Consider the following 25460-nt stretch of genomic DNA (forward strand, 5'->3'; position numbering starts at 1 on the left):
TTTTTTTTTCTTTCTTACTTTCTTTCTTTCTTTCTTTCTTTTTTTTTTGGTATACCAAAAATTGTTTCATGCCACACACATGCCCCACAGTAGGCCCCTATCTCATGCAGTCATTATGTACAGATAAAATAAATATCAAGGTGTATCAGTTTTTGACCGCTTAAATTTAACACAAATCCATAGGCTATATTTTAAGAAAAGACCATAAAATGCCAATTCATAATGTAGCCTATTTCAGGATACTTGCCTTTGGCACTAGACCATACCAGTGGTGTTTTAGGACACCGATCAAAGACTGAATCCCTCACTGTAGCCTACATCTGCCTTGCATAATTCAGATGATGATATTGTCATGACTCATGCGGCCAACCCTCATTTGCAAACAATGCAGTGCTTAACTGAAGTTGCTTGTAGGTGACGGGGGTTTGGGTAAATTTGTATTAAAAAATCCTGACACACCAGCAAAATGATCACCCCTTCAGCAGTAAGACTGTCATTCAAGGCAATTAATGACCAAATTACTGTTTCATTTAGCCTAATATAAAATAGTGTTCCTCCTCTATGTTAGTATTCATAATACAAAATAGGTGAGGGTACAATATTGTAATCCACTGAGTACAGTCGTGTAAAAAACAAACAAACAAACAAAACAAAAAAAAAAACTGTAGCTAAGGCCTTGACCCCCCCTTCACTGAGCCCACAAAAAAGAGAAAATTCTACCATCTATGTAAATATCAATATGACAATCTACATAATAATAGCTAATAATGATCATAGACTCCAGCTTTAACGTACTGTCTTACTGGCTAAACAACAAAGTGCATGATCAATTTAAGGTTTAAAAAATCTGAAAGAGGCAATTGGATCAAGAATAAGTAAATATATTTACTTATATAAATATATATATTTTTGTCTGTGAAGTGGGACATTACAACAGGCTTCTCTTCTGGGGAATATTCTGAAACACCAGGCCTGCAGACCTGTAGGACAGTAAGCATATTTTAAGGGATTTGCACCAGCAGCCATCCTGGTCATTTCTCCCTGACATGACATGTTGGATGTAGAGATTTTATAAAGTACTGAGGGTGCAGTTTAGCAGATTTAAATGGGGTTACCTGGAACATAGCAGATTAAATGATCTGATCCTATGTAAGGCTAATTAGAAATCCGCTTCTTAGAGGAGAGGCTGGTCCTCTTCAATGAGGAACACCCATAGCAATGTAAGCTCTTACAGCTTAATGAATGGCAAAATTAATCAGTCCTTTAAGTTCACTGAACCATCTCCTGAGGGCAATTTGAAAGAATCACCTTGAGCAATCTATCATAAAATACCTGTCTAGTATAACTGAGCTAATACCAGTGTTCCTGATGTAAACAAGCTGTAGCAGGGTGTTATTTTATTAGGGCAGCATTTTGAACATCTATATAATTCTTACAAAAGTTCAGTGACTCAGTTCCTGACTTGAATTATGATGATGATACTCCAGTGGTGCTTGCATCTTCTGCTGGCTCTTCATTATTTATTGAAAATTTGGAGTTTGACAAAAATTGCCTCAACATTTAACAGTCAAATTTGTCTTACGTTAACAAAACAGGTAGGTCACTGGGCTCCAGACCATAATGGGTGAAGTGTAATGGCTACCCACTGTCAGAGCACCCCCAAGTGTCTGCTTCTTTAATGACCATTACTTGGTCATGAATCAGACATGATTTTTCTGATTTCCTGTTCGATGTTGTACCAGCAGGTGGTAGCATTGTACTTTTCCACAATGCTGTAGTTTAGAGCGAGCCCAGCTTCAACCTTTAACCCTCATCGACTGGCATGCACCTTGTACAGAGAGACACAAGAGCTTATGTCTATTGCATAATCACTGGTAGAAAATTAAACAAAACAAAACAAAAAAAAAAAAAAAACAGGGCAGACTGATATCACAGAGATGAAAATATTTATTTGAAACCATTACATTCATGGACATACTGTTAAGATTTCTTGCCTGTTCATTATTCCAGTAATTAGGCAGTGATCAGTGATTTATAGCAATAAATATCACCCCAGTTTCTATACTTATCAATGCCCCCATTGTTTTAACACCTCAGCTCTTATTCATAGGTCATCTTCTCAGCATCAGTAACATTTGTGAATAGGAAACATTTAGGCAAACATCAGTTAAAAAAATGTTTACATTCATCAGAAAGGCACTTACATGATGAGATATTGAAGTTGTTGTTGTTGTTTTTTTTTTTTTTTTTTTTAAAGATATATTACTTCCGAGTAGCTACAAAGGTAGTGCTAACATTGTATGTGTAAGTGATAAAATGACAATTCTAATTTGCAAAAAACAACAACCAAAAAAAAAAAAAAACAACAAAAAAAAACATGTATTTTGTCACAGTCTACAGAAATTACACATAAGTATTAAAAACAACTCAGAAAAGTACTATGATTCCATGTTCTCTTGGAAAGTAAACTTAACCCTAATAATAATAACAATAATAATAATAATAACAATAACGATAATAATAATAATGATGATGATGATAATAATAATAATGATAATAATAATCTCGTTACCTTCAGTTAATTAAAATATATAAATTAAGTTAATGTGCATATAAATGTAAAAATCTGATAGCAACTGAAAATATAATGCTTAAGACATTGTGATTTGGTGAAAATTGGTGCAAAATGTCCAGCTTCATAAGACTGACCCACTAATTAACCTAACTTCATCCCTTGAAATGGAAATCTCTGGAGGATAACATAAAAGGGAAAGTGCCTAAAATAGCCATCAAGGAGTATTTTAGGTGTTTGATCCCCTTTTGAGAGCTCTGGCTGCATGGACCACTTCATGTTGGTTGTCAACTGGTGAGCTAAGCGCTGCGTTGGTTACTGGTCCTTCTGGAAAGAGCTGTAGTACTCAGTCAAGACTTTCCAGGCTTTGGGGGCCATGAAACCATCTGGAGGGTTCTCCCCACTGCGTGCCAACTTCCTCATCTTGGTTCCAGAGATGAACTCAAACTCAGCGTGTCTAAAAGAGTGAGGGATGAGGGAGGAGAGAGAAGGAAGAGATTGTAATTGAGTGATGAATGGGAAAACTGCAATGAGTGTTTGTGCAAAAATGTGAGATAAGCAAAATAAAAGGGCAGGATAGATCAGTATTGTCTTCTCTTTTAATATAACAATATCCACATTTACAGTAAGGCTGTGATACTACACAGTGGAAATAAGGACACTGGATTAACAGCAGAGAATAATAGATACACCTTCTGTCAAACTGTGATGACATCACATAAATTTAATCATGAAAAATAATACCTAAAAATTATAAGTGCCACCCCCATGACCTAGATAATGATGTCATCTCACTCAAGGCCAACAACACAGAAATGTGTGAGAATGTTCCAGAGTGTAACGGATGGAATACACAAGTAGCAAGCAGGAGCCTTGGTGGATTGGAAGAGCAGGGAGATAACAGATAAGGAGAGGAACAAACAACTGCTCCCTAAGAAATGCTGTATGGCACTGTTCTGGGCACACTGGTAAGTTGGACTTTTCCTGTGTGATGCTCTAAGCATTGAAGTGTGACAAATAAGAATAAAATTAAATAAATTGAATCATGAAAAATAAGACCAGAAAATGATAAGTCCCGCCCCCTTGACCTATCCTATAATCGGTGCTGTCCAGTGGTGGGGTGAGCTCAAAGATGGCTGGGAAAAGCGCGATGGAAAGCCAGCTGTGAGTTATGTCAACATGTTTTTTTTTTTGTTTGTTTGTTTGTTTGTTTTTTTAAGATAGTAGTGTATATGTAAGGGGAGTGTTAGAGTTAGTCACTGACTCACGTAAGTAGAGTGATTGAGTGCGTTAAGTCATTGCCGGAAAAATGGAAAAATTTGTGTTCAGGAAAAAGATTTTGCATCTCGATGGGGGTCGTGCAGTGGTGGCTGAGTTTAGAAGCGGGGGACTAGTTCCCTTTGTCAGTCTACACAGCCATGAAAGCATGCCAGCTGAGGTTCAGCGTCTGAGAATCTATTCAACCGAATTTGAAAAACTGAAGAGCTCCATTAAAGACTACATCGATTACCTGCAGCTTGTGCACGACCAAGGGTATGTAGGACTTGCGGAAATGCTGACGAGTGTCGCGCAGAGAGAGAATGGATTCACTAGCACGCCCGCTAGGTGGTTCTTTTCTGGTCGACTGATCGAGATCGCACATCTGGCTGTTGGTAAGATATTGCCCAGACGTTCATCATGATGTCAGACCCAAGACGGTTATGGAGAAAGAGCTCTATTTCCCGATTCAACTGGCGTTCAAGATGGTAGACTTCCCGAAGATGGGTAATCTCTTGAAAGAAATCGGCGTGTTTTTCAGTCAAGAAAAACTGAAGCGGAAACAGTACCTACTGGAAAAGCAGTTAACCGTTCGATCTGAAGATATGGATGGAAGGCGGACCCTGGTAGGGTATAGGAGATGTATAAATCTGATGTTTCGCCTTGAAATGGATGGGGATTTTGAGGCGGGGATTCAAACAGAGACCATATGTGAAATAGAGACTGATTCTGCATAATCATGCATCATTCTGTCTCAGATGCTAGATGTCTACTACACCTGTCTACAAGACCTGCCCACTAGACCTACCTACTAGACCTGCCTACTAGACACGCCCACTTATTTCAAAATATATATATACAAAAAGCTAGAATAGAGAAAATACTTTACCAACCACTAGTGAATCTGTGCTACACTCGTCAGCATTTCTGTAAGTCCCACGTACCCTTGGTCGTGCACAAGCTGCAGATAATCGATGCAGTCTTGAAAGGAGCTCTTCAGTTTTTCAAATTCGGTTGAATTGATTCTCAGACGCTGAACCTCAGCTGGCATGCTTTCATGGCTGTGTGGAATGACAAAGGGAACTAGTCCCTCGCTTCTAAACTCAGCCACCACTGCACGACCCCCATCAAGATGCAAAATCTTTTTCCTGAACACAAATTTTTCCATTTTTCCGGCAATGACTTAACGCACTCAATCACTCTACTTACGTGAGTCAGTGACTAACTCTAACACTCCCCTTACATATACACTACTATCTTAAAAAAAAACAACAAACAAACAAACAAAAAAAAAACATGTTGACATAACTCACAGCTGGCTTTCCATCGCGCTTTTCCCAGCCATCTTTGAGCTCACCCCACCACTGGACAGCACCGATTATAGGATAGGTCAAGGGGGCGGGACTTATCATTTTCTGGTCTTATTTTTCATGATTCAATTTATTTAATTTTATTCTTATTTGTCACACTTCAATGCTTAGAGCATCACACAGGAAAAGTCCAACTTACCAGTGTGCCCAGAACAGTGCCATACAGCATTTCTTAGGGAGCAGTTGTTTGTTCCTCTCCTTATCTGTTATCTCCCTGCTCTTCCAATCCACCAAGGCTCCTGCTTGCTACTTGTGTATTCCATCCGTTACACTCTGGAACATTCTCACACATTTCTGTGTTGTTGGCCTTGAGTGAGATGACGTCATTATCTAGGTCAATCTAGGTCTATCTAGGACTTATAATTTTCAGGTATTATTTTTCATGATTAAATTTATGTGACATCATCACAGTTTGACAGAAGGTGTATCTATTATTCTCTAACAGCTATTCCAATTTGAACCTACTAATGTGCACTGTGAGAATTTTCAGAGTGGTTTCTGCTTGCAATGCCAACACAATGTGTGGTCAGCAATTGTCCATGTTTCCATAGTACTCATGTTCCAGGATTACTTATAATCTTTTTTACAGGATCTGGCCTTACAACCATGTGCAGGGGGATTGGGCTGATCATTCCCTTTCTAAAAGTATGTGTGTGGAAAGTGCTGCTATTATTAGTTTTATTTTTTGATCAGTCTGAAACTATTTATGATGACTCGTGTAGGGGAAACACACATGTTGTGGTTGCACATAGTAGCCCCAGTTCTTTTCATCTGGTCCAGTTTGTGAGCATTTGGATTCACTGGTAGATCAGATTCCACATTATAAGCAACAGGATTAAATAATATGCAAGAGACAGCAGCACATGGCAATGGGTGTAATCACAAGAAAATTACAATACATGTTAGGTGACCAAAACAGTGACTATTTATACATTTAAAACATGCAAATCATTCCTTGCTCACCGCTCTTTGTCGTAGAAGTCCATAGCCTTCTTCGTCTTGTTGTAGGCAGCTACCCTGAATGGGATGATTTCCACAGATGTGAGACCTGGAGCCATGGTGAGGACTTTGCCTCCATGGGTAGGCTCATACAGGTCCTGTTTAGTCAGTGGGTGAGGCATGCCTGCAGGGTCCCGGCCAACAATGTAGAAGTTAGCTCCAGCAATCATTCTTGCTCTGCAGTGCCATTGTACCTGGTCAGAAATTGGAAGACATATAGACACATATCATGACTTAATAAGCAGTATGCATACTGGCAAGACTGATCATAACCATAAAAAGTGGAAGACCTGTGAGCTAACACTGTATCTTGTTACCTCTGTGGGTCCAGCATACATCATGGGTGAAGGGAAGATGGCAACGATGGTGTTGGTTGGGTCAAGGACGCCCTCCTCCAAGACCGCAGCGTGCTGCTTCATCCGCCAGTCCAGTGGCACATCATCATCTTTGGTCCAGCCACCAAGTGGATGCAGCAGGAGCACGGGATTCTTGTAGCCTCGCTCCAGCAGACGACGCTTGGTGTCTTGCATCAGTAGGGCATGGCCATTGTGGACAGGATTGCGCAGTTGGAAGGCAAATATGGCATCTAAAGTGGTGAAAGGTATATAAAATTGAGATCTGTGTTCTGCATTGAATACCATCTACCACAATACCTATGACAGCAGACATGCTCATGGTCATGTAACTTGGTTTCATGTAACTTACATGGGCTTTGTTCCATAAACCAAACCTCTAAATTACCTGTTTATAGTTTGTGTACACATCACAACATGCTTGCACCAGTAAGAAATCTCAGAGAATAGGAGCACAAAGCAGCAAGAATAAAAAAATAATAATACAGAAATTAATAAATTACATATATTATAGTGCAGTTGAACACTACTTCAAAACTCTTGTGCACAGCATTCAAGTCAAAGTGGATGGGAGAAAAAACTGGTTTTCACAATTGCTCAACACTTTGCACAGGTAAGTGTCTCCTTTAAGTGCTGAGCACATAAATCACAAAGTGTCATGCAGATTTTAATTTACCATTCAGGTTTTTTTTTCATCTGGTCCTTTTTCACATGTTTCTTCTGAAAGACAAATGTCACATTGCTGTGTTCACCTTAATTATATGTTCATCACAGCAAATACTTTCATCAACTGGTATGATATATTTGTCACAGAAGGAAATAAAATTAATCACCTAATCAGTACCTGTTTGTTACAAACGGTATGCCATTTTTTTGTTCCCTGAGTAGCCTAATTTTGCTCTGTTGTTGGTAACATGGATTTTCTAACCTGCTTTCATGTCTTTGAACTTCTGCTTGAGCTCCTGCGGAGTAAGGCGGTACTGGTCCAACCCATCATTCCATTTGATTCGCTCTAGCACCTCCAGGTCACCGCCAACAAGCCAATCACCTCCCTCCATAACCATCTGCAAAAAGTGATGAACAGTGAATACCAAAGTCCTCTTGCTAAACAAAACTATTTCCTAGTAATATCAGTTTGCATTTGAATTCAAGTTAAATTTATTATTGCTTTAGCAATGAGTTTGATTCACTCAAAAATTTGTATCAACCAATATCGCTCAGCACTGACACAGAATTGATACACTGTGTATAAATACTGACATATGTGCCTGGAATTCTTACTGTTTGTATTACAATCAATAGCATGGTGTTATAATTACAACTGTGTGTCCCGACGATATGTGATCGGTGTCTGTTACCTTTATGTAGGGGTGTTGTGGACAAGTGGTTCCCCACTGTCTGGCACAGCGCTCCTCCTTGCGGTGCTCATAGAACTCTGGGTTCCTGAGGATGGCCACACGTGAACCCTGGTACTCCAGAGCTACGGCCGCACAGCCATCCAAGTCCCGCTTAGTCTCAGCGCTAACAGGCAGCACAATGGGGACGGTCAAGTTAATGGCCCCATCTGAAACACAAGAGTGTGCATCATACTTCTAAAAATGAAATACACCAACTTTCTTGTCCTCTTTCAGAAATAAACTGCACACTGATGAAAAGGATAGATTTCATGCTCAAACTAAACACATATTTAGGTCCCAAATCCAAGGGGACACTTATCTGACTGATGCTTCAGCTGTTTTATATGAATATTAGGGAATGTTTGTGAAGTGACTGTATCCCAGCAGGCTATGATAGTGGATGAAACAGTGTAGTGATTTCTTACCATCAAGTAGGTTGCCAAAGTGCAGGACCTGGAGGAACTCCCTCTCTCTCATGAAGCCCTTCAGAGGGCTAGCCCAGCCCTCTGCCAACACCTGCACCCACTGTAGGTCCAACTGTGGGAAGATAACTACCACGTTTACTAATAGAATACATAGAAAATGCAATGGTAGACAAAATTTTATCTGATCTAATTAAATTTATGCCTTATCTTTTACACCTTGACCTTATTATCTTACTGCTTTTGCACTACCAAGACAGACATACCAAGCCTTTCATTTCATGCTGTATGGTATAGGACTGTGTATGTGACCAATAAACTAAATTTGAATTGGAAATTTGAATGTTTTACATATATATAACATTAAACTGTAATGGAGGTTGCCTGGGCAGCAGCCTAACCTGCATGGTAACATTTGAGGAGCAGGAGGTCACAAGAGATAAATCATCACATTTCTAATTGTAATTACCCTATAACAGGCTCATCTGTTCCTCTAAAGTGAGGAGCAAAAAGAAATGAAACACTAAGTGCTTCTTTGAAAACAATTAAAGAACCATCTTCTTTTAAGTAATATATATGGAGATCATGGAGTAATAATTTTCATTTGGGAGAAGTCTTTAATCATCTCCAGGGAGCTCACCTGACCTCATTTGACATCCCTGTCAGTCTCCTCTCAGAGCATGAATTTACCAATACATAGAAATTGATGTTGCAGTTGTTTGCGCCACAATCCAAGCAGAGCATTCATGAGGAAGCTCAATAAATGCTAACCTTGGATTATAGTTCAAAGAACAGCAACATCAAATATTTGGCAGGCTTTTTTTTTTTTTTTTTTTTTATTGGTGCCTAGGGAAGTCAGAACAGTTCATTAGGACACAGCAGGACAAACAGCAGGGAATGTTTATGGGCTAATAATGAGCAGCTCTCCACCATGTCCAATACTGACCTCCTGTCCATTTGTGTGTGTAGTAGAAAGTAGCCTATACACTGGAGTGGTGCGTTACCTTGGTGATGCTGATGGTGGGAAGTGTGCTTGCGTCAGCCAAAGCAAGATTCAGCTTGTTCTCCGGAACAAAGAGTTCATTCACCTCCTCCATGATCTCACTCGGTACAATATTCTACATACAAGCACATAAATGGAATGCATCTTATTTACTATGGATAATAATGGTAATGCATTGATACAGAGAGAAAGTGTGTTGTGTAAGGGTTTGTTTTTTAACTGTAGCTGTGACTGTTTCATCCAACCTAGAGAATGGGTTGAACACGCTATAAAATCCATTAAAGTGCGTGGCTACTCAGAAAAAAAAAATTCTATCAAAGAACAACATATTGGATGTATCCTTTAAAACCTTTATTTTATCATGGTTTGAAGGAGGACATTGAGTATTCACCCTTTGTAGAGAGTAAAGGGCGTACACACTTAAGTAAATATTTCTAGTATCAACTGCAAAGTGGCCCCTTTCTTGTGACACAATGTTTTCCATCTGTTTTTAAACAGATAATACAGCCAGAACTCAGGTGTGCCAGTTTTAATTCCAAAGAGCAAACAGAAAAACCAGCATCTGTAACATTTGAATTAATACATTTAAAGATATGACTCTTTAAACACGAACATATCAAATATCCAAAATGTAACAACATCCAAAGTAAATACAGATTGAACAGGTAACTTCTGATGCCAACCTATTTAATTCCTGTTATTTTATTAGTGGGCAAACAGCATTTATCTTATGCACACTAAGCTTAGTGGACAAACGGTTTTATTCTTGGAGCCACCACCCTTGTGATTGTTTGGCAAATCTACTAATCATTACATTACTGGGGAGTGTGATGTTTTCCACAGTGGCTAAAAACCTGGGCTATTTCTCATTACTGCCTAATAGAATATTTTTTCATTATTTACAATCTTTGTTTTATTTACAAGTTTGTGATATAGATCTGTGTAGGTGCACCCTGTCACCTTAATGAAGGCTTGTGTGGGCTGCAGCATACTGGTCTTTTGTCTGTTTTATTGACTGGTATACATGACATGATTGTTCTTTTGAGAATCACTGATTTAATTATTGGGTTACAGAGGATGTGTAGGTGACAAGTTGTCTGTCATACCCACCTGCTCCCTGAGCAAGTCCAATACCTGCTCGATACATTCGTTTACTGACAGCTCACCGGTCTTTAGTACTATCTCTGGTGCCTCAGGGCGCTCATAATCTGAGTCAATTCCAGTGAAGCCTGAGAACAGAGGTAAAACAAAAGAAAAATCATTTAAAACAAAACAAAACAAAACAAAACAAAAAAAAAAAAAAAAAAACCTTTGTTTATCCACATTCACTTGCAAGCACTTCAATTTTTTTTAGGACCAGGTGATGGTGCTGTTGTGCAGATGTAGAGCCTCATCATGGTTCAACATAATAGTTAGAAAGGTGTACTGAAAAGTTCAGATAAATTAACCACAATTATACAGCACTGGTATTCTTTGAGAGAACATTGACATTAGTGTACCTAAATGTGTGTGCGCACCTTATGTGAGCTGTTGCTTAGGGGACGTCCCTTCAGCATTTGTATGAGCTAGGTTATCAGGTAAACTGTTTTGTGCAAGCTCTATGGATTCACTATAATAGCCTGTTAAGGCTGACAATGTTCCCAGACAGGTCAGTCTGCTTACTACTGATGAGAAAGATGTCAGCAAACTCAAAGGCAGCCTTCACCTTAGTGACCATGGTCACCACTGTTATCACCACTCCAGCGATAACCACTGAGTCTGAGAAAAACTTTCTACAACCAAAAAGGATTAAGACTTTTTCACAAAACACCATGGGGCATCACAGACTGAATGCCCTGCCATGTTATCACTGAAAACTACAATGGTACATTTCCAGAAGAATGTGTCTGACAGCTGAGCAGCAGTACTGATGGATTTGTGGCCCTGTTGATCACAAGTGATTTCTGACTGTTTCTAGGTGTTTGCTGGGGTAGCACCAGTTTTTTTCCTTGTTAATGTTGTTGCTAAATGATAATAAGTAGTAACTAGTGTCACTAGGTGGTTGCTGGGTGTTTATGGAAAGTTGCTATAATGTTACTGTATCATTGCTGGATGATTCAAGGTGGCTGCCAGGATGTTGCTATGTGGTTGCTTGACAATTACTAGTGATTCTTAGCATATTACAAGGTAGTCGCTGTATGATTTCAAGTAGTTGCTAGGATGTTGTCACTTGGTTGCTTGGTTATTACAGGTGGTTGCTATGGTGTCATCAAGTGGTTGCTAGGTGGGTATGAGTGATTGCTATGGTGTTACTATGTAGTTGCTAGGCGATTACTGGTGGTTTCTAGGATGTTACTAGGTGGTTGCAAAGCAAAAAAAATGTTTGTGGGTTTTAGGATGCTACTAGGAGGTTTCTATGTGATTTTACACATTTGCAAAGGTGTTTCCAGATGGGTGAGAGGTGATATCCTGTCCAAAACGATCACAAGACACACAATAAAAACACTTTCCAAAAGCACTCAAAGTACAGACCGTAATATAAGTCCAGAGTCTAGTGCAATCATAGGGCAGCCCCTAATAAATCTAGTAAGTACTATGAAGAAAACAGAGAACAATTCATATTAATGAGTGCAGAGCCTATTAGCAGCAAGAGGACATAAGAACTAATACGTAGCCAGTGTGGCGTATGTGGTATGTGCAGGCACGTGTGTATGTGCATGTATATATATGTAGATGTATGCGTGTGTGTGTGTGTGTTGGGGGAGAGACTGTGTGTGCCACAGTGGGTTTGACCCACTATTGTTTATTGCAGTTATAAAAAAAACTAAGTGTATCCCTCCCTTTTTTCAATTGTTCGCCTTTGATCTCTCTCTCTTCTCTGTCTGACTGTTTGAAATATGATAAAGGTGAGAGAGAGAGAGAGGGTTAGGTAGAGAAGTAATGTTTGAAAGACTGTCTACATGTATGAGTAAAGTGAGTCCCTTAAGGTGATTTTAACAGCAAGGTTATAAAGAAGTTTGCAATTTTTATGGTTTACTCAAATGAAAGACTGATGTGTAACCAGGTTATTATGGACCATGTGTCATATTTGGATTATATTTCTATTACTGCATTATAAAACACTGAGACTACACTAAGATGCTGTTCTGTAGTTGACACAGTAATGATTATCTGGTGGTTGGTTATCAAACTTCTTCTGCAGCCCAGGCCATTAGTGCTGTGTAGAAACTCAGATCATAGGCAGATACTCTAGGAATACTGGTCATGATATAGTGTCCAAATTTCTTTGCTGGCTAACAGAGAAAAACAGAGTATGTGTGGGTGTGTGACAGGGTATGAGCACAAGTTTAGGAACAAAGCCACAAACTGTGACTGTATGCCACACCCTGATAGATAGATAGATAGATAGATAGATAGATAGATAGATAGATAGATAGATAGATAGATATGCTTTATTCCAGACTCAAGGTCCATAAAAAAAATAAAATTAAATCAAAAGACACATGAACTTGAAACCACCTTGACAAAGAGAAAAGCAATTCCTAGAAAGTCCTGAGTGATCCAATCACAGGGTCACACCTCTAAGTACAGGTGTGAACAGCAACAGTGTGTCCTCAATGTGTCTTGAGATCCAATTACTTACTTCCTTGTGAGGACATGGGAGTGTACTTCATCATATTATGTCATATTTCTAAAATATGTGGATAGGTTGTATCTATTTTTATGGTCACTTTTGTGTCATTAACATCAAATTGCTCTGTCTGTGTACACACAATTTTACATTATGCTTCAGCTACACATTTTTGTGTTTTCATAGTCAAATATTGTGTATTTTACTGTCATTAATATTCCTCTGCAATGACTGTGACCTGTCTGTACCCTGAGGTACAGGTGGAGGTGTGTAGGGCAAATTTGCATGTGACTATGAGTACACAACACCTTAGGCTTGTGTACTCAAAGTTTGAAATAATTCCTTTACAATGTTTGTGACTCATTTGTATGTCGAGGTAGAGAGGGATATGGCAAACTTGTGTGTGAATATGAGCACACAAGACCTTAGGCTTGTGTACTCAAAATGTAAAAAACACTGTCTCACTTTATAGTTGCACTGTCTATGATTGCCATTCATTTTTTGTAAAATAAATGATTAAAGGGGGTGCACTCTCATGTTTGCCTTTCTCTCTGTATGCCCTTCCTTGTTGACCCACTGATACTTGTAACTAAGCAGACACAAATGTTGACCCATTAAATGTTATTGACTGATACACATTAATAGTTTGTGAAACTATTGGCAACAGCATTAAATTATAGCACATTTTCTCAGCAGCTAATCAAAAAGGTCAATACATAAGTGAAGTGTTCCAGTACAAAACTAGGTTATTAACTGGGTATTATAACTTTATGTCTAAAGAGTAAGATGTCACTCATAAATACAGGAACATATAAAACACTAAAGGAATATTTACTGAAGATTTCAAGAGACAGACCTTTGATCTCTCCAGCTCGAGCCTTCTTGTAGAGCCCTTTCACATCCCTGCTCTCACACACCTCGAGAGGGGCATGGACAAACACCTCAAAAAAAGGTAGCCCTGCATTCACATGGATCCTTCTTGCCTCATCACGATCCTATAGGGAAAGGCAGAATATCTGCTTCATTAATTAATGCCACCTTAAACGTTCTGCAATGATCCACAGACTGCTGGCATTAAAATAAGTCTAGTCTCCTTCATATGACGTTCTGCAGCAGTTTTCTCTCAATGCATACTTGAATGCTATACAGATAAAATTATCAAAAAACAACTGTTGCTGGTGTGTTCTGACCTTGGTGAAAGGAGAGATGAAGCTGGTGATGCAAACCAGCCCAGCATCAGCAAACAGTCTGGCCACCTCAGCAATACGGCGGATGTTCTCCTCACGGTCTGTGGGAGAGAAGCCTAGGTTCTTGTTCAGGCCATGGCGGATGTTGTCTCCATCAAGTGAGTAACAAGGGATGGCATGGGACACCAGGTACTCTTCCAGGGCAAAACTTATTGTGGTCTTTCCAGCACCAGACAAACCTAGGGAACAACACCAGACATTAAAATTGGCTGAACAAGGTCAAGACCTTTTCTAAGTTAAAAAAAAAAAAAAAAAAAAGATCTAGATAAATCAGTTCCCACAACAATATTTATTGTCTCTGCTCTACCTCCTAACCCACAGGTGAGTTTCACAAGGGACTATGGAGATGTTACCAGTAAGCCAGATGGTACAGCCTCTGAAGCCTCCCCTGGTGCCCACCACCTGGCCTCTCTTGCTTCGGCTGACATGGTGGGCCTGGTACACTACATTGGTGGATCTGTTGAGATCCTGAAAGAGATGAACACAAGTTCAAGCAAAATGTAAGCAGCACAGAACAGTCAGCCAAGCTGTATGCCTTACCACTGAATTGTGTTTAGAATAGACAAAGAGGACAGACAGGCGGCACTAAAATATGTGTGCCGAGCATCTATGAATTCAGCTCAGATGTGGTTTGCTGTGGAACTGTATGCTCAACTTCCCAACACCCACTCCCTGTCTGCTCTTTTTTGGTGTACCCTATTTACAACAGTTCATTGTTTGCATTTCCACAACCAGCATACTGCGTTTCACTCACTCATTTCTGTAACTGTTTTTGAATATTAATTGGAAAGAAAAACAGTATATGTCAACTTAATGCAAATACTTGTGTTTGTCTTGCAAATTAACTGTTCCTAGACATTCAAAAATTAAAATGTTCAAACTGCTTTTTTTTTTAATCAAACAGTGCCTAAAATAACTTGCTTCAGTTTGTATAGTCCTTATATCTCTATTCATGATGATGCATTCTTTTTCACAGGACATGGCTCCATCGAGCTTTTCCAGGTATGTTAAACAAGCCCCTCAGGAGTCAAACTAAAGTGACTCTGTGGACTGGGCTGTGGACAAATGAGGCTACCCTGACTTCTAGAGGGGAGGGCAGAGGAGGGAATGAGGGATGGAGGGGGAGAGGACTGGACAATGTGTCCAGTGTGTTGCCTGTAGCCCAGCGATGATGTGGCAGAACTAGTGCCCACACGTTCGCCCTCTGCACCCACTCTCCCTTCTTCCCTACATCCATCCATGCCGTCTTTTTCGACATACTCCTCCTCCTCTTCACCATCCCCACTGCCTGTAAACGGTCTGACTCCCCGTCCTTCCACAACCCCACCCTGTGTTCCTTACACATACTAGCTCCTGTTATTTGCTCTTACAGGGCGCTTCACCCTCTGACAGTCCGCATTAAACAGAGCTCTGTTTCACTCTCTCTCCTGCACTCATTCACTCTCTCTCTCACACACACACACACCCACACATGCACACAAAGCCAATGCTGTATAAACCATCACACATAAAGGTGTGTTTCAGCTAAGGATGTGGGGAGAACACCATATACCAGTTCCTGTCTCCTTACTGGAAAGAAGGAGACACGCATTTGTTGAGTTTAGTTCCTCTTAAGGCAAACTAATGTGCGCATCACTTATATTACAAAACACTTGTGGGAATCACACCAATGTTTCACAATACTTAGTTTATAAGTTAACATAATTCATTGTAAAACAAAATACCATTTCATTTTGCCAAAAAAATCCTGTAAATCACAGTTTGCAAGTTCAAAATTCCTACTTTTGCTTTCTGTTCCTTGTGCTCATACTGTTGTGGGAAAAATGTTTAAAAAATAAAATAAAAGAAAAATGCTTGCGGCTCCCACTGCTTGAAACAAAATGCGTTTTTTTAGGCTTGACAAATTGTTTTTGGCAAATTTTTGGCAAATTGTTGAACAACTTTCACAATGATAGCCTAGGCTGTTTTTTCTTCAGCTAGATTAATTTGATTGATGTATAGTGTACACTGGTATATTTTTAGAACTGTGCAATTAGTATGTTTGTTTGTTTTTGTGTACTTAGTATGTTTGTTTGGACTGACTGTGACTCATTCTTTTTTATCTGACACTTCATGTGGCTGAGATCATTGACCTTAATGGAACTATCCTGGTCAAATAAAGGTTTAATAACAGTAATAAGGATAATAAATGAAAACAAAATAGCGTGACACCACAACCCCTGAAAGATATGGATACGCCCTACAGTCTAAAGGCCTGAGTTTAAGTGGTGTCACTTTGCCAGAAGCAACATTTCAAGGTGACCAATAGCTCCTAACTACCAATAAGAGGTTAAAGGACGGAGCAAATATTAACTTGGCATGCTCCAGCGAGTAACATTATGTCCTGTAATTTGTGCAGTATGTCCAGTCATGGATGCACACACCTAAAAATATAATGAATGTGGGGTGAGCCATAAACAAACAGTACTATTCATCCAAACACAGGAGACACCCACCACCACCATACTGCTACTCATCATCGCTTCTTCCTTTTAATAGTAATGTGAACATGCTGTAGCTACCTAACTGTGTGATAAAACCTAAATCTTGTCCCTCTCGTTCCATAAATCTAACGCCAAGTTTTATTAATTTATTATGGCACAACTCTACCTGCCTTTCTTTCTCCCGTCATTTATTAATTTTTACTTTGACTTATCTTCTTGCTCCCTGTATCATGCACCATCCTTAAGTGGAATTCTCAAAGGACAGACCATGAAGAACAAAAGGAAATGTTTCTCATGACTATAGTTACACCAACACTTGGGTACCCATTTATAGAAAGCAACTTTATGGGAATAAGGCTATCACTAAGGCACGCACTGGGTTTTATATGCGAATATGGACTTCTGGCATTTTAGTTTTCATTTTTTCCCCATCAGCTTTTAGATCCCAATAGTGACTAAAGGTGATCCTGTGGTCCTCAAGAGTGAGTTTATAGTGACCTTAACATACTTGATGGTATTTTTGTCTGATATGGCATCACTGTTCACTTCAATCATATCAAGGCCAGAATACTTGTTTTATCATACTAAAAATTAACTGTAAAATTAGCATTATTATTTTCCATGAAGATTTCTTCAACGTGTTCATGTTCCCACTACCACCATCACTTACACACACTCTCACACACTCACACGCATACGTTATGAATGGACCAAATTGATTGCCTTGATAGCCTACGCTACTGTAACAACCAACCTATTCAGTGTCAAAGCACGGTTCAGGCTTAACACAAGCGGACCAGTGGGATGTATGCACACTAAAAGGTAACCCCAATTCGGAGTAGAAAGAGAGAAAAAAAAATGCATCAAACATACTTTTCTGCTTTGTATCGCTCTTCAAAAAGCCTGGTGTTTTAAGTGCACTTACACGGCACAGGCAGATCGCATCGGATTTCAATTAGCAGTGCAGCCTATGATCATATGGGAGACAGAGTAACGGGTATTCATAGGGGGACTGTGCACACAGGCGTTTAGTTATCATGTAATTAGTTTAACAAGACAACTATGGTGAGTTTGTATCGCTGGGGTTGTTACCCGGCAACCTTTAGACAGGCATTTGTTGTTCATCTGATACTACTTAAATCACAGCAGTTTCAGTTTTTCTCTATCTTCAAAACAACTTACCGTACGAAGCTTCTTCACCCCGGACATTTTGTACGTGTGTGACCCCGCCGGCGGACTTTCGAACCTGGGCACAGACGGCTCCGCTGGCATGGACTGGGAATGTGTCGCTTGCCCGAGTTTATCTCAAAACTTTGGCGATAGTCACCGAAGAAGGCAAGGGGTTTTAAAAGGGACTTCCAAGACACGTAGCATTCCGCTGGCCCAGCCTCCATCCCTCCTCCTCCGCCGTCCAGAAATCTGCATATTGCTAAATACGAGCCAATACTTGGGCATAACGACACGACGGGGCTGAGCAGCAAAACCGGGGAGGACGGTACCAGAGGCTGGGCTCCTATTCCCTCCGAGGGCTAACATTAAACTTAGAATTCTTGTAATGGCAAGTTACAGTAATGTGGTTATTCCACCGAGTAATTAGTCGGCGTAAGGACATACTTCTTAAGTGGCAAGTACAGTTACCAAAACTACATCGCTACTTAAGTTTGCTCTTCCTATAGAGTAGCAATTTGAATCATCCGAAAAATATACAACCGTAACTTTGAGTCCGTCTTATTTGACGCCGGCCAACACTTACGTCAAGCTAGCATTGCAGCAAAATGGCAGAAAAGTTTACTTTCTCAGCTATTCCAACTATTATGTGGTGTGATCAAGACAAATTGTGCCGTCGGATTTTACCCATGAAGCTCAATATGGTCCCCTGCCCATGTATTATGGAGCTGAGCGACTCTGAACTACTCCAGTTTTCCACCCTAAGCAGCGCGGATGCGACCTAAATATTTGGTTTGTAACGGAAACATGTGAGTAGAGATGAGTTGCAGTTTAATTAAATTACTAATGAGTTAAGAGCCTTGGTCTCGTAAATCATTGCTAAAAATAAACTGGAGCACTTGCTAAAAAGACTAATGATTTTCCATCTTCGAAAAGTATAACCCTTTTCAATAAGTTAAACTTCAACCTCTCCATCGACCTCGCCTTAAACCAGGCACAAGGAAATAATGAAAAAAAAAAAAAAAAAACATGAAAAATAAACGAACACTAACTCGAGGTTAAGATTTCCATTTTCATTTATTTATTTAAATTGAAATGCTTCATGAGACTGCTCAAAGCGCCGTTCTGTTTAATTTATCTGTTAATATTCAAAACTGCTAGAAAGACTTTTTCATATTATACAGCGGTGCACGCTGCACAAAATTTCTCTTCAGTACCACTTTAAATTAGGCTTCCTTAAGTTACAAAATAATTACTACCTTGCAACAACAGGCAATAGAGCAGCAGTAACACTATAATGGTACAATAGAATTTGTAATGGAATCCCAGGGCTGGCATCTTTGGTGTTTGTAAAGATCAGTTCAAGGTCTCTAAGGACCAGCTGCTTTTCGATTATGTAAGGCGCAATGCTTGTTATATCCATCATTAAATGTCTGTTACTGCTTCAGAGTTTTCTCAGGCACTAAAGCACATAGAGACAGTGAAATTGCCTCTAGTAGGCTATAAAAGATGATGTGGACACTTTCTTGTTCCACTGGCAATGACAGTGTTTTCCAACAAGCGAGAGTCTCGGCATTTATAGAAAATGTGAATCTAAAGTTTCTCCTTTTGTGAGTGTAATTTTTTACCCCGTTGTTCCATTTTAAATATAAGAGATTAAAGCCACTATTACTTCTTAAGGTGCAGAGGCAACCTCAGCCAACCTAAAACAGTTGACACTCAGTCTCAAAGTCGCAGCCATCAAGCAGTTCCTTGTAGTGCTCCCTAACATCTTGGTAGAGTGGCATGGAGTCCTGTTGGCCAGCCATACCAGGGAAAGCCAGGGGCCTCTCGTTGAGTAATGGCTGCAGTCTCAGGCCGTCTTCTCCACAGTCATACAATACCAGTAGCAGGTTAGCTGCATAGGGTAAGATGCGGCTGGTGCGAAAGGAGCGCTGGGCCTGTGAGGCGTAGTTGGTGGATGTCAGGGGATCACTGTCCTTGAAGAAGCCCAGGAGGGTCAGCAGTGGCAGGAGTGTCTCTGCGTGGCCAACCTGGATTGTCACCGCTTCTTGCACTGGGCCAGACCTGGCAAACAAGATTTGGTCATCAGAATAGAACAAAACAAAAACTATAAGACCAAAGAGGCTGTGTTTGAAAATTTTATCAGGCCTCATCATTGCAAATTGTTGTAGTCTGTAACCAGCGTACATCTGAGGGGGCGGATGGGGGGGTTATCAGAATGATGCAAACAAAACATCACTGACTTGTGCCAAAAACAGCAACCAAGATCAAGGTAATAAAAAAAAAAAAAAACACTGGTAAATATATAACCTGTTCCACTCAAGGTTTTAATTTAGTCAACCTGACAGCCTGGAGTGTCATTGTTTGCATTTCCACAACCACCACTACTAGATTACTGTCCTTTAATAAACAACTATGTCTGAATTAACATTGCACTCAGTGATCCTTTGATGGTGTATTATAACGTTTAAAAGGGACATGCCATCCTCCTGATGGTAATATTACTCATTAAAAAAAAAAAAAAAAAAAATTCTGTGGGCTCCAGCCAAACTTTGACACACTTTCCAAGAGCTTTAACTCAAACGGAAAAAAAATGTGTGTGTATGTATATATATATATATATATATATATATATATATATATATATATATATATATATATAAAGCCACAGACTTGCAAACACACACAACACATTTGGAGACATTTGAACTGGGTTGGTGGTATAGTGCCAATGAAGAACACAGACTGACAGACACATTCACACATACAAAAAAAGTACCCTTACACACAGACTGCTAATAAATAATAAATAATAAAGTGAAATGGACAGGGAAAGACGTGTAACCAGGGCCGGAGTGGGACTCATTTTCAGCCCTGGAGTTTCATGCCTCAGACCGGTCCACTTTAGATCACAACTTATTATTAAAATCAAAAAATATAACGGGTCACTACTATCGTTTGGGCATAGAAAGTGGCTATATTGGAACTAATGCTTGCTTGTTCACACGCTCTGTTACAACAGCTCACCTGTTCCTTCCATAGTGACAGGAGCAATCCCCTCATCACTACTGGCTCCTAGCTCTGCTTCTGACACCAAATCTCCCCTTTTTACAAAGCCTTCTGATCAATTCAGGTCAGTTCAGGCTCATACCCACTGCCATGACTGAACACCGACCCCCAAAAAATAAAAAATAAAAAAAGTGAACACCGGCCCTCGCGGCCCAAACATCAGACCGGCCCACCGGGAATTGTCCCGGTCCTCCCGATTAGCCACTCTGGGCTTGCGTGTAACAGTTAACTGAACAGTTTCATGTGACATCAATACTGCTACCTGTAACAAACACGCCCCACATCTCAGGATGTGTTAGGTTATTTAAGGATAACTCACTTGCTCTGGCTGGCTGCATTGTTCAGTCGACTGAAAACATCATGGAAGAGGATACAGCTTGATTTGCTGTTGATGTCATGGCCATAGCCTCTTTTCCAGAAATGCTTAAGGTCATTTGCATACTCCATAACCTGTTGGTGTACCAGAGAATACACTGTTAAAATTGTGTAATGGATAATATGTATGCAGGGTTGGCTTTAAAGGCACAGATAGCGATCGGTCAGTCTTTCATCATGTGAGGTAAAATTTCAGGCTACCTGAGTGTTAGGTTAGTCTGTAACACAAGATACAAAACACTCTTTGTGACATGGACAATGCCAAGCAGGTCCTCTGTGAGTGAATACTGTAGTAAGACAGGAAAAGCATTGTGATTTTTCTTTTGAGCGGACCCAGTGGACTAAATACTTCTTTAGGACGAGGCAAATCAAGTTATATATACAAGCAAACAAGGTTACTGACCCACATATATCTCTTGCCTAAATGTGCAAGTCAACCTACTTAAGCAGGAAGTCTGCCATGCTTTGAAAACCTAAATGTAATACCTGTGCATCAACTTCATCAAAGAGCTGACACCAGGGGGAGTTCACAGTCTTGATGGCAAACTCGTATGCACACAGGTAAAATGCAGCTTGGGCCATATCTGCAGAAGGTGACAAAAAGGGATAAGTAATGAAATCACACAAGTCATGCAAATAGCCAAAGCCACACAACTGTCAGCCTAGTAACTTTACCTCCTCACAACATAAGCATTCCATTTTCCACTGCATATAGCTGTAGAAAACACTCAGTCATTAGCTTATCTCAGTCTTAAAACCAACACACTGTGGTATATTTGGTTCAATTTAATCACTGCAACTGTCTGAAGTACGCAAATGAACTCAGCCCCAGTTAAAGAACAATTCATTGCTGACCTAGTGCAGGGGTGTCATGCTGTTGTACTTTAAAACAAGGAAATAGCCCCATCTAGTGTATAGAGAGTTACTGTGACTAGATGCTCTGCCAACAGACATCACACAGACATTACTACATAGTTGAGAAGACCATTACGTACCTTTTAATGCAGTGGAATCAGTGCATAATAACTAATATGAATCACTCTGTCTTTTCAATAGTCTGTTTAGAAAAGTAATATAAGATAAACTCTGGCATCAGGCATTATTCTCATTATTTGTGGACCCATGTCAAATCAGGAGCCCACATTTCAGAAGCAACTGTTTAGGACAACTGAGAGCTTATTTTGCAAGGAGTTATGAAGCAATCTAATAAAAGAGACAGGTGACAAATTAAAGAAAAACAAGGTGAGATGCTGGGCCACCACAAGCTGCCAGAACAGCTTCAATGCTCCTTGGCATTGGTTCTAAAAGCCTTTGGCACTACAAAGCAGGGACACAGCATCATTCTTCCAAAAGATATTCCTTCATTTGGGGTTTTGATGACGATGGTGGAGAGTGTTGCATGACACGTCAGCCCAAAATCTCCCATAGGTGCTCATTTGGGTTAAGATCTGGTGACTGTGAAGGCCATAGCACCAGGATTTACATCATTTTCATCCTCATCAAACCATTTAGTGAGCCCTTGTGCTCTGTGGATGGGCTGTGTCATCATCCAGGAATAGAATGCTCCACCATGCTTCTCCACTCATTTATTCAAGATTTTCCTATAATTTATCACCCGTCTAATACAGGAACAAGCACACGGCATGTTCAGTGAGCACAATTTTTAACTAGTAAGTATGACCATTGGTGATGAGACTGTAGTGGACTCCAAGGCGGTCTGCGATCTTCTCCTGGACCCTCCTCATCTCTGCTCCCACCTCGAACTTGTCAACCTCCTGCAGGGCTGAGGCGTTGTTTTCCACATGCTCCACAAACTTGGTGCACACGTCGAAGAACCTCATCAGGGCATCATTCAAATTATGATCAAACTCATCACCTGCGGGTTGGAGAGAGCTATAAAATCATAAACTGCCATATTTGAGATAGAAATCAGCCATTATCACTGTCATCACTTGCAGATCCTACCTTCAATAGTCCACAGCCCTGCCAGGCCGCTCTGGAAGGCCAAGGTGCTATTGACACACCTGTGCTTGGAGCTGGTTATGAAGTTCATATGTCCGTCTCGAAGCTTCTCCTTTGAAATCAATGACGGAAAGAGCTTGGCCAGCCGGACAGCTAAATGCTTGTGATCATCAATACCTTTCTGCACCAGTCGGCCGTCCATATCCTCAGTGTACCACATCGTCCACTGGTGTTTGATTTCACGCAGCCAGCCCTGTTTACCAGAGGCGTTGCGGGAGACGAGGTCGTGTAGCAGGCGCATCTTCTTCACGTTTTTGGTCGTCGGGTACCTTGTGCCATGCCTTATGATGGCAGTCAGGTGAATTTCGCGACATTGTGGAGACGGGGTGGGCAGGATAGATCTGTTTACAGCGACGATGTCGTCAATGAGATACGGATTCACTTCTTCATACCTGCCCTTTGTGCTAAAATATTTGGCAATCGCTGGTATATTTGGGTCATCGCCAGACTTCGCAGAACTCCGTAAAGAACACGAAATGCAGCTTCCGATTAAGAAATGAGCGACAATGAATTTAAAGGGAATGGCCAGCATGATCGTCCGGAGTCAACTCAGTCCAACCCAAAAAAACACTTAGCCTGCTGTTTTGATTCAACTGACGTCACCACAAAAAGGGGAAACAGCAGTCCAACCGATCCGTTACCCCGCGTTTCCTCATAGCGCTATTGTAACGGCTTTTGTTGTGTATTGTTAGTTATAACGGGCAATGATTGGCCACATAAGCAATGGCAACCGGCAACAACGGACTAGTGAGAAGGGAAAGTTAGAGTTGCAATTAATGGTTACTTGTAACTAATGTGTAAGAACTAGTCAAGTCGATTTAAAGCCACGCCATAGTATTAAAGTGCAAAACTGAGAGAATAAGAAGATAAATACAATGCATTTGATAAACAATGCCCCATGCACATGCACAATACACACCCCAGAATGCAAGTTCATAGATATAGCCTCAAGGCTAAAAGTGGTTTTGAAAGTGTCAGTAGAGGGAGCATATCTCATGCAGTGTGGGAGGCTGTGTGTCATCTAAGGATGGGCCTGGTGCTACATGAACAGCCAAGATTATGCAGCTTTTCATTGTAAAGCCCACAGCGTGATTTCACTCATCATTTTCTGCAAATTCTTGACACTCCATGGCACAATTTCCCCATCGCTGACCTAGAGGCTGCAACCTCCAACACCATCTCCCCCTTCTGGTTCAGCCTAATCTATCAAAAAGGCAAGAGGTCTCTGCCAGATGACCAAAAGGGCCCAGGCGTTAAGTGGACGGGGTGGGGGTGGGAGGTGAGATATGCAAGCAGAATCCACCCTAGCATTAAAAAGAAGTAATAGTCTTAGAGTCAACTCTGAAGCAAACTGGAGCCAGTGAGAGAACCAATAACACAGGTGATGTGGTCTCATTTTGTGGATCCAGTCAAAAGCTGAGCACCAACTTTCTGTACCAGCTGTAGATGGCAAGGATAATACACTAATGTTAGTGTGAAGGGAGTTAAAACAGTCAGGGGAGGAGATGAAGGTATGGATATACTTTTGATAGATCTTTAACAGAGAGAAAGGTTTTAAATTTGCAGATCAGGCCGAGTCAGGAAAGAGGCTGTCTTTCATTCTTTCATGGCTGAATTTATTTATTTACAAAAACAAATATTAGAAATTATTTAGAGGTTAGGTTATTTGTTTTATTGAACCAGAGAAGTAATGCTTGAATACCTTTTTTTTTTTTTTTTTTTTTTTTTTTTAAGAAATTGCTAGAGCCTGTTATGAGAATAGAGTGTCACCCAGTTCTTAATGGCAGCCAGCCAATTTGATAATAGTCTGCCGAAATCATTAGGGTGAAAGAAGACATACAGCTGGGTATTGTCCACATGGCAATAATAAAACACATACTCAAACTGAGGGATTGTATTCCAGAGGGAAGGAGAGGATAAAATGAGACCCATGCACAACTGAATCCTAAGGCACTCCACATGACAACAACACCAGCGAGGAGGTAAAGTCACCTATAGAGACAGTGAATGTTCTGCCCGACAGATAAGAAGAAAACCCACTAAAGGGCTGTTCCGGATATGCCAACCTGCCTCTTAAGCCTATCAAGAAGTTGAAGAGGATCAGTGGTATT

At 40.3% G+C, this 25460-nt stretch overlaps 2 protein-coding genes across 2 annotated transcripts; both read right to left on the bottom strand.

Moving 5' to 3' along the window:
• Positions 1-1929: 1929 nt before the first annotated feature.
• Positions 1930-18081, bottom strand: LOC115373174 (bifunctional 3'-phosphoadenosine 5'-phosphosulfate synthase 2-like). The gene is made up of 12 exons (XM_030071454.1): positions 17896-18081; positions 14584-14698; positions 14174-14409; positions 13840-13978; positions 10484-10602; positions 9375-9488; positions 8374-8485; positions 7910-8115; positions 7480-7615; positions 6516-6784; positions 6163-6392; positions 1930-3029 (listed from the first exon to the last, which is right to left on the bottom strand). Exons 1-12 carry the CDS (start codon positions 17983-17985, stop codon positions 2888-2890), a joined length of 1908 nt encoding a protein of 635 aa, XP_029927314.1. The 5' UTR covers positions 17986-18081; the 3' UTR covers positions 1930-2887.
• An 857-nt stretch (positions 18082-18938) lies between these two features.
• On the bottom strand, positions 18939-24450 carry minpp1a (multiple inositol-polyphosphate phosphatase 1a). The gene is made up of 5 exons (XM_030069954.1): positions 23293-24450; positions 23009-23203; positions 21814-21911; positions 21272-21402; positions 18939-19947 (listed from the first exon to the last, which is right to left on the bottom strand). The coding sequence occupies exons 1-5, from the start codon at positions 23879-23881 to the stop codon at positions 19584-19586; spliced, it is 1377 nt and encodes a 458-aa protein (XP_029925814.1). The 5' UTR covers positions 23882-24450; the 3' UTR covers positions 18939-19583.
• Between the last annotated feature and the right edge of the window lie 1010 nt (positions 24451-25460).

The sequence above is a fragment of the Myripristis murdjan genome, chromosome 15 (assembly GCF_902150065.1).
Source record: "Myripristis murdjan chromosome 15, fMyrMur1.1, whole genome shotgun sequence".
NCBI lineage: Eukaryota > Metazoa > Chordata > Actinopteri > Holocentriformes > Holocentridae > Myripristis > Myripristis murdjan.

What these genes read in the sequence shown, in the direction of transcription:
- minpp1a (XM_030069954.1), bottom strand. Translation starts at nt 23,881, where the DNA reads ATGCTGGCCATTCCCTTTAAATTCATTGTCGCTCATTTCTTAATCGGA. An exon ending in AGGGCTGTGGACTATTGAAG is followed by an intron (nt 23,204 to 23,292) that starts GTAGGATCTGCA and finishes TCCAACCCGCAG; the next exon opens with GTGATGAGTTTGATCATAAT. An exon ending in AATGCAGCCAGCCAGAGCAA is followed by an intron (nt 19,948 to 21,271) that starts GTGAGTTATCCT and finishes CTTGTTTGCCAG; the next exon opens with GTCTGGCCCAGTGCAAGAAG.
- LOC115373174 (XM_030071454.1), bottom strand. Translation starts at nt 17,985, where the DNA reads ATGCCAGCGGAGCCGTCTGTGCCCAGGTTCGAAAGTCCGCCGGCGGGG. An exon ending in CTGTACCATCTGGCTTACTG is followed by an intron (nt 14,410 to 14,583) that starts GTAACATCTCCA and finishes GTTGTTCCCTAG; the next exon opens with GTTTGTCTGGTGCTGGAAAG. An exon ending in TCATCTCTCCTTTCACCAAG is followed by an intron (nt 13,979 to 14,173) that starts GTCAGAACACAC and finishes CTTTCCCTATAG; the next exon opens with GATCGTGATGAGGCAAGAAG.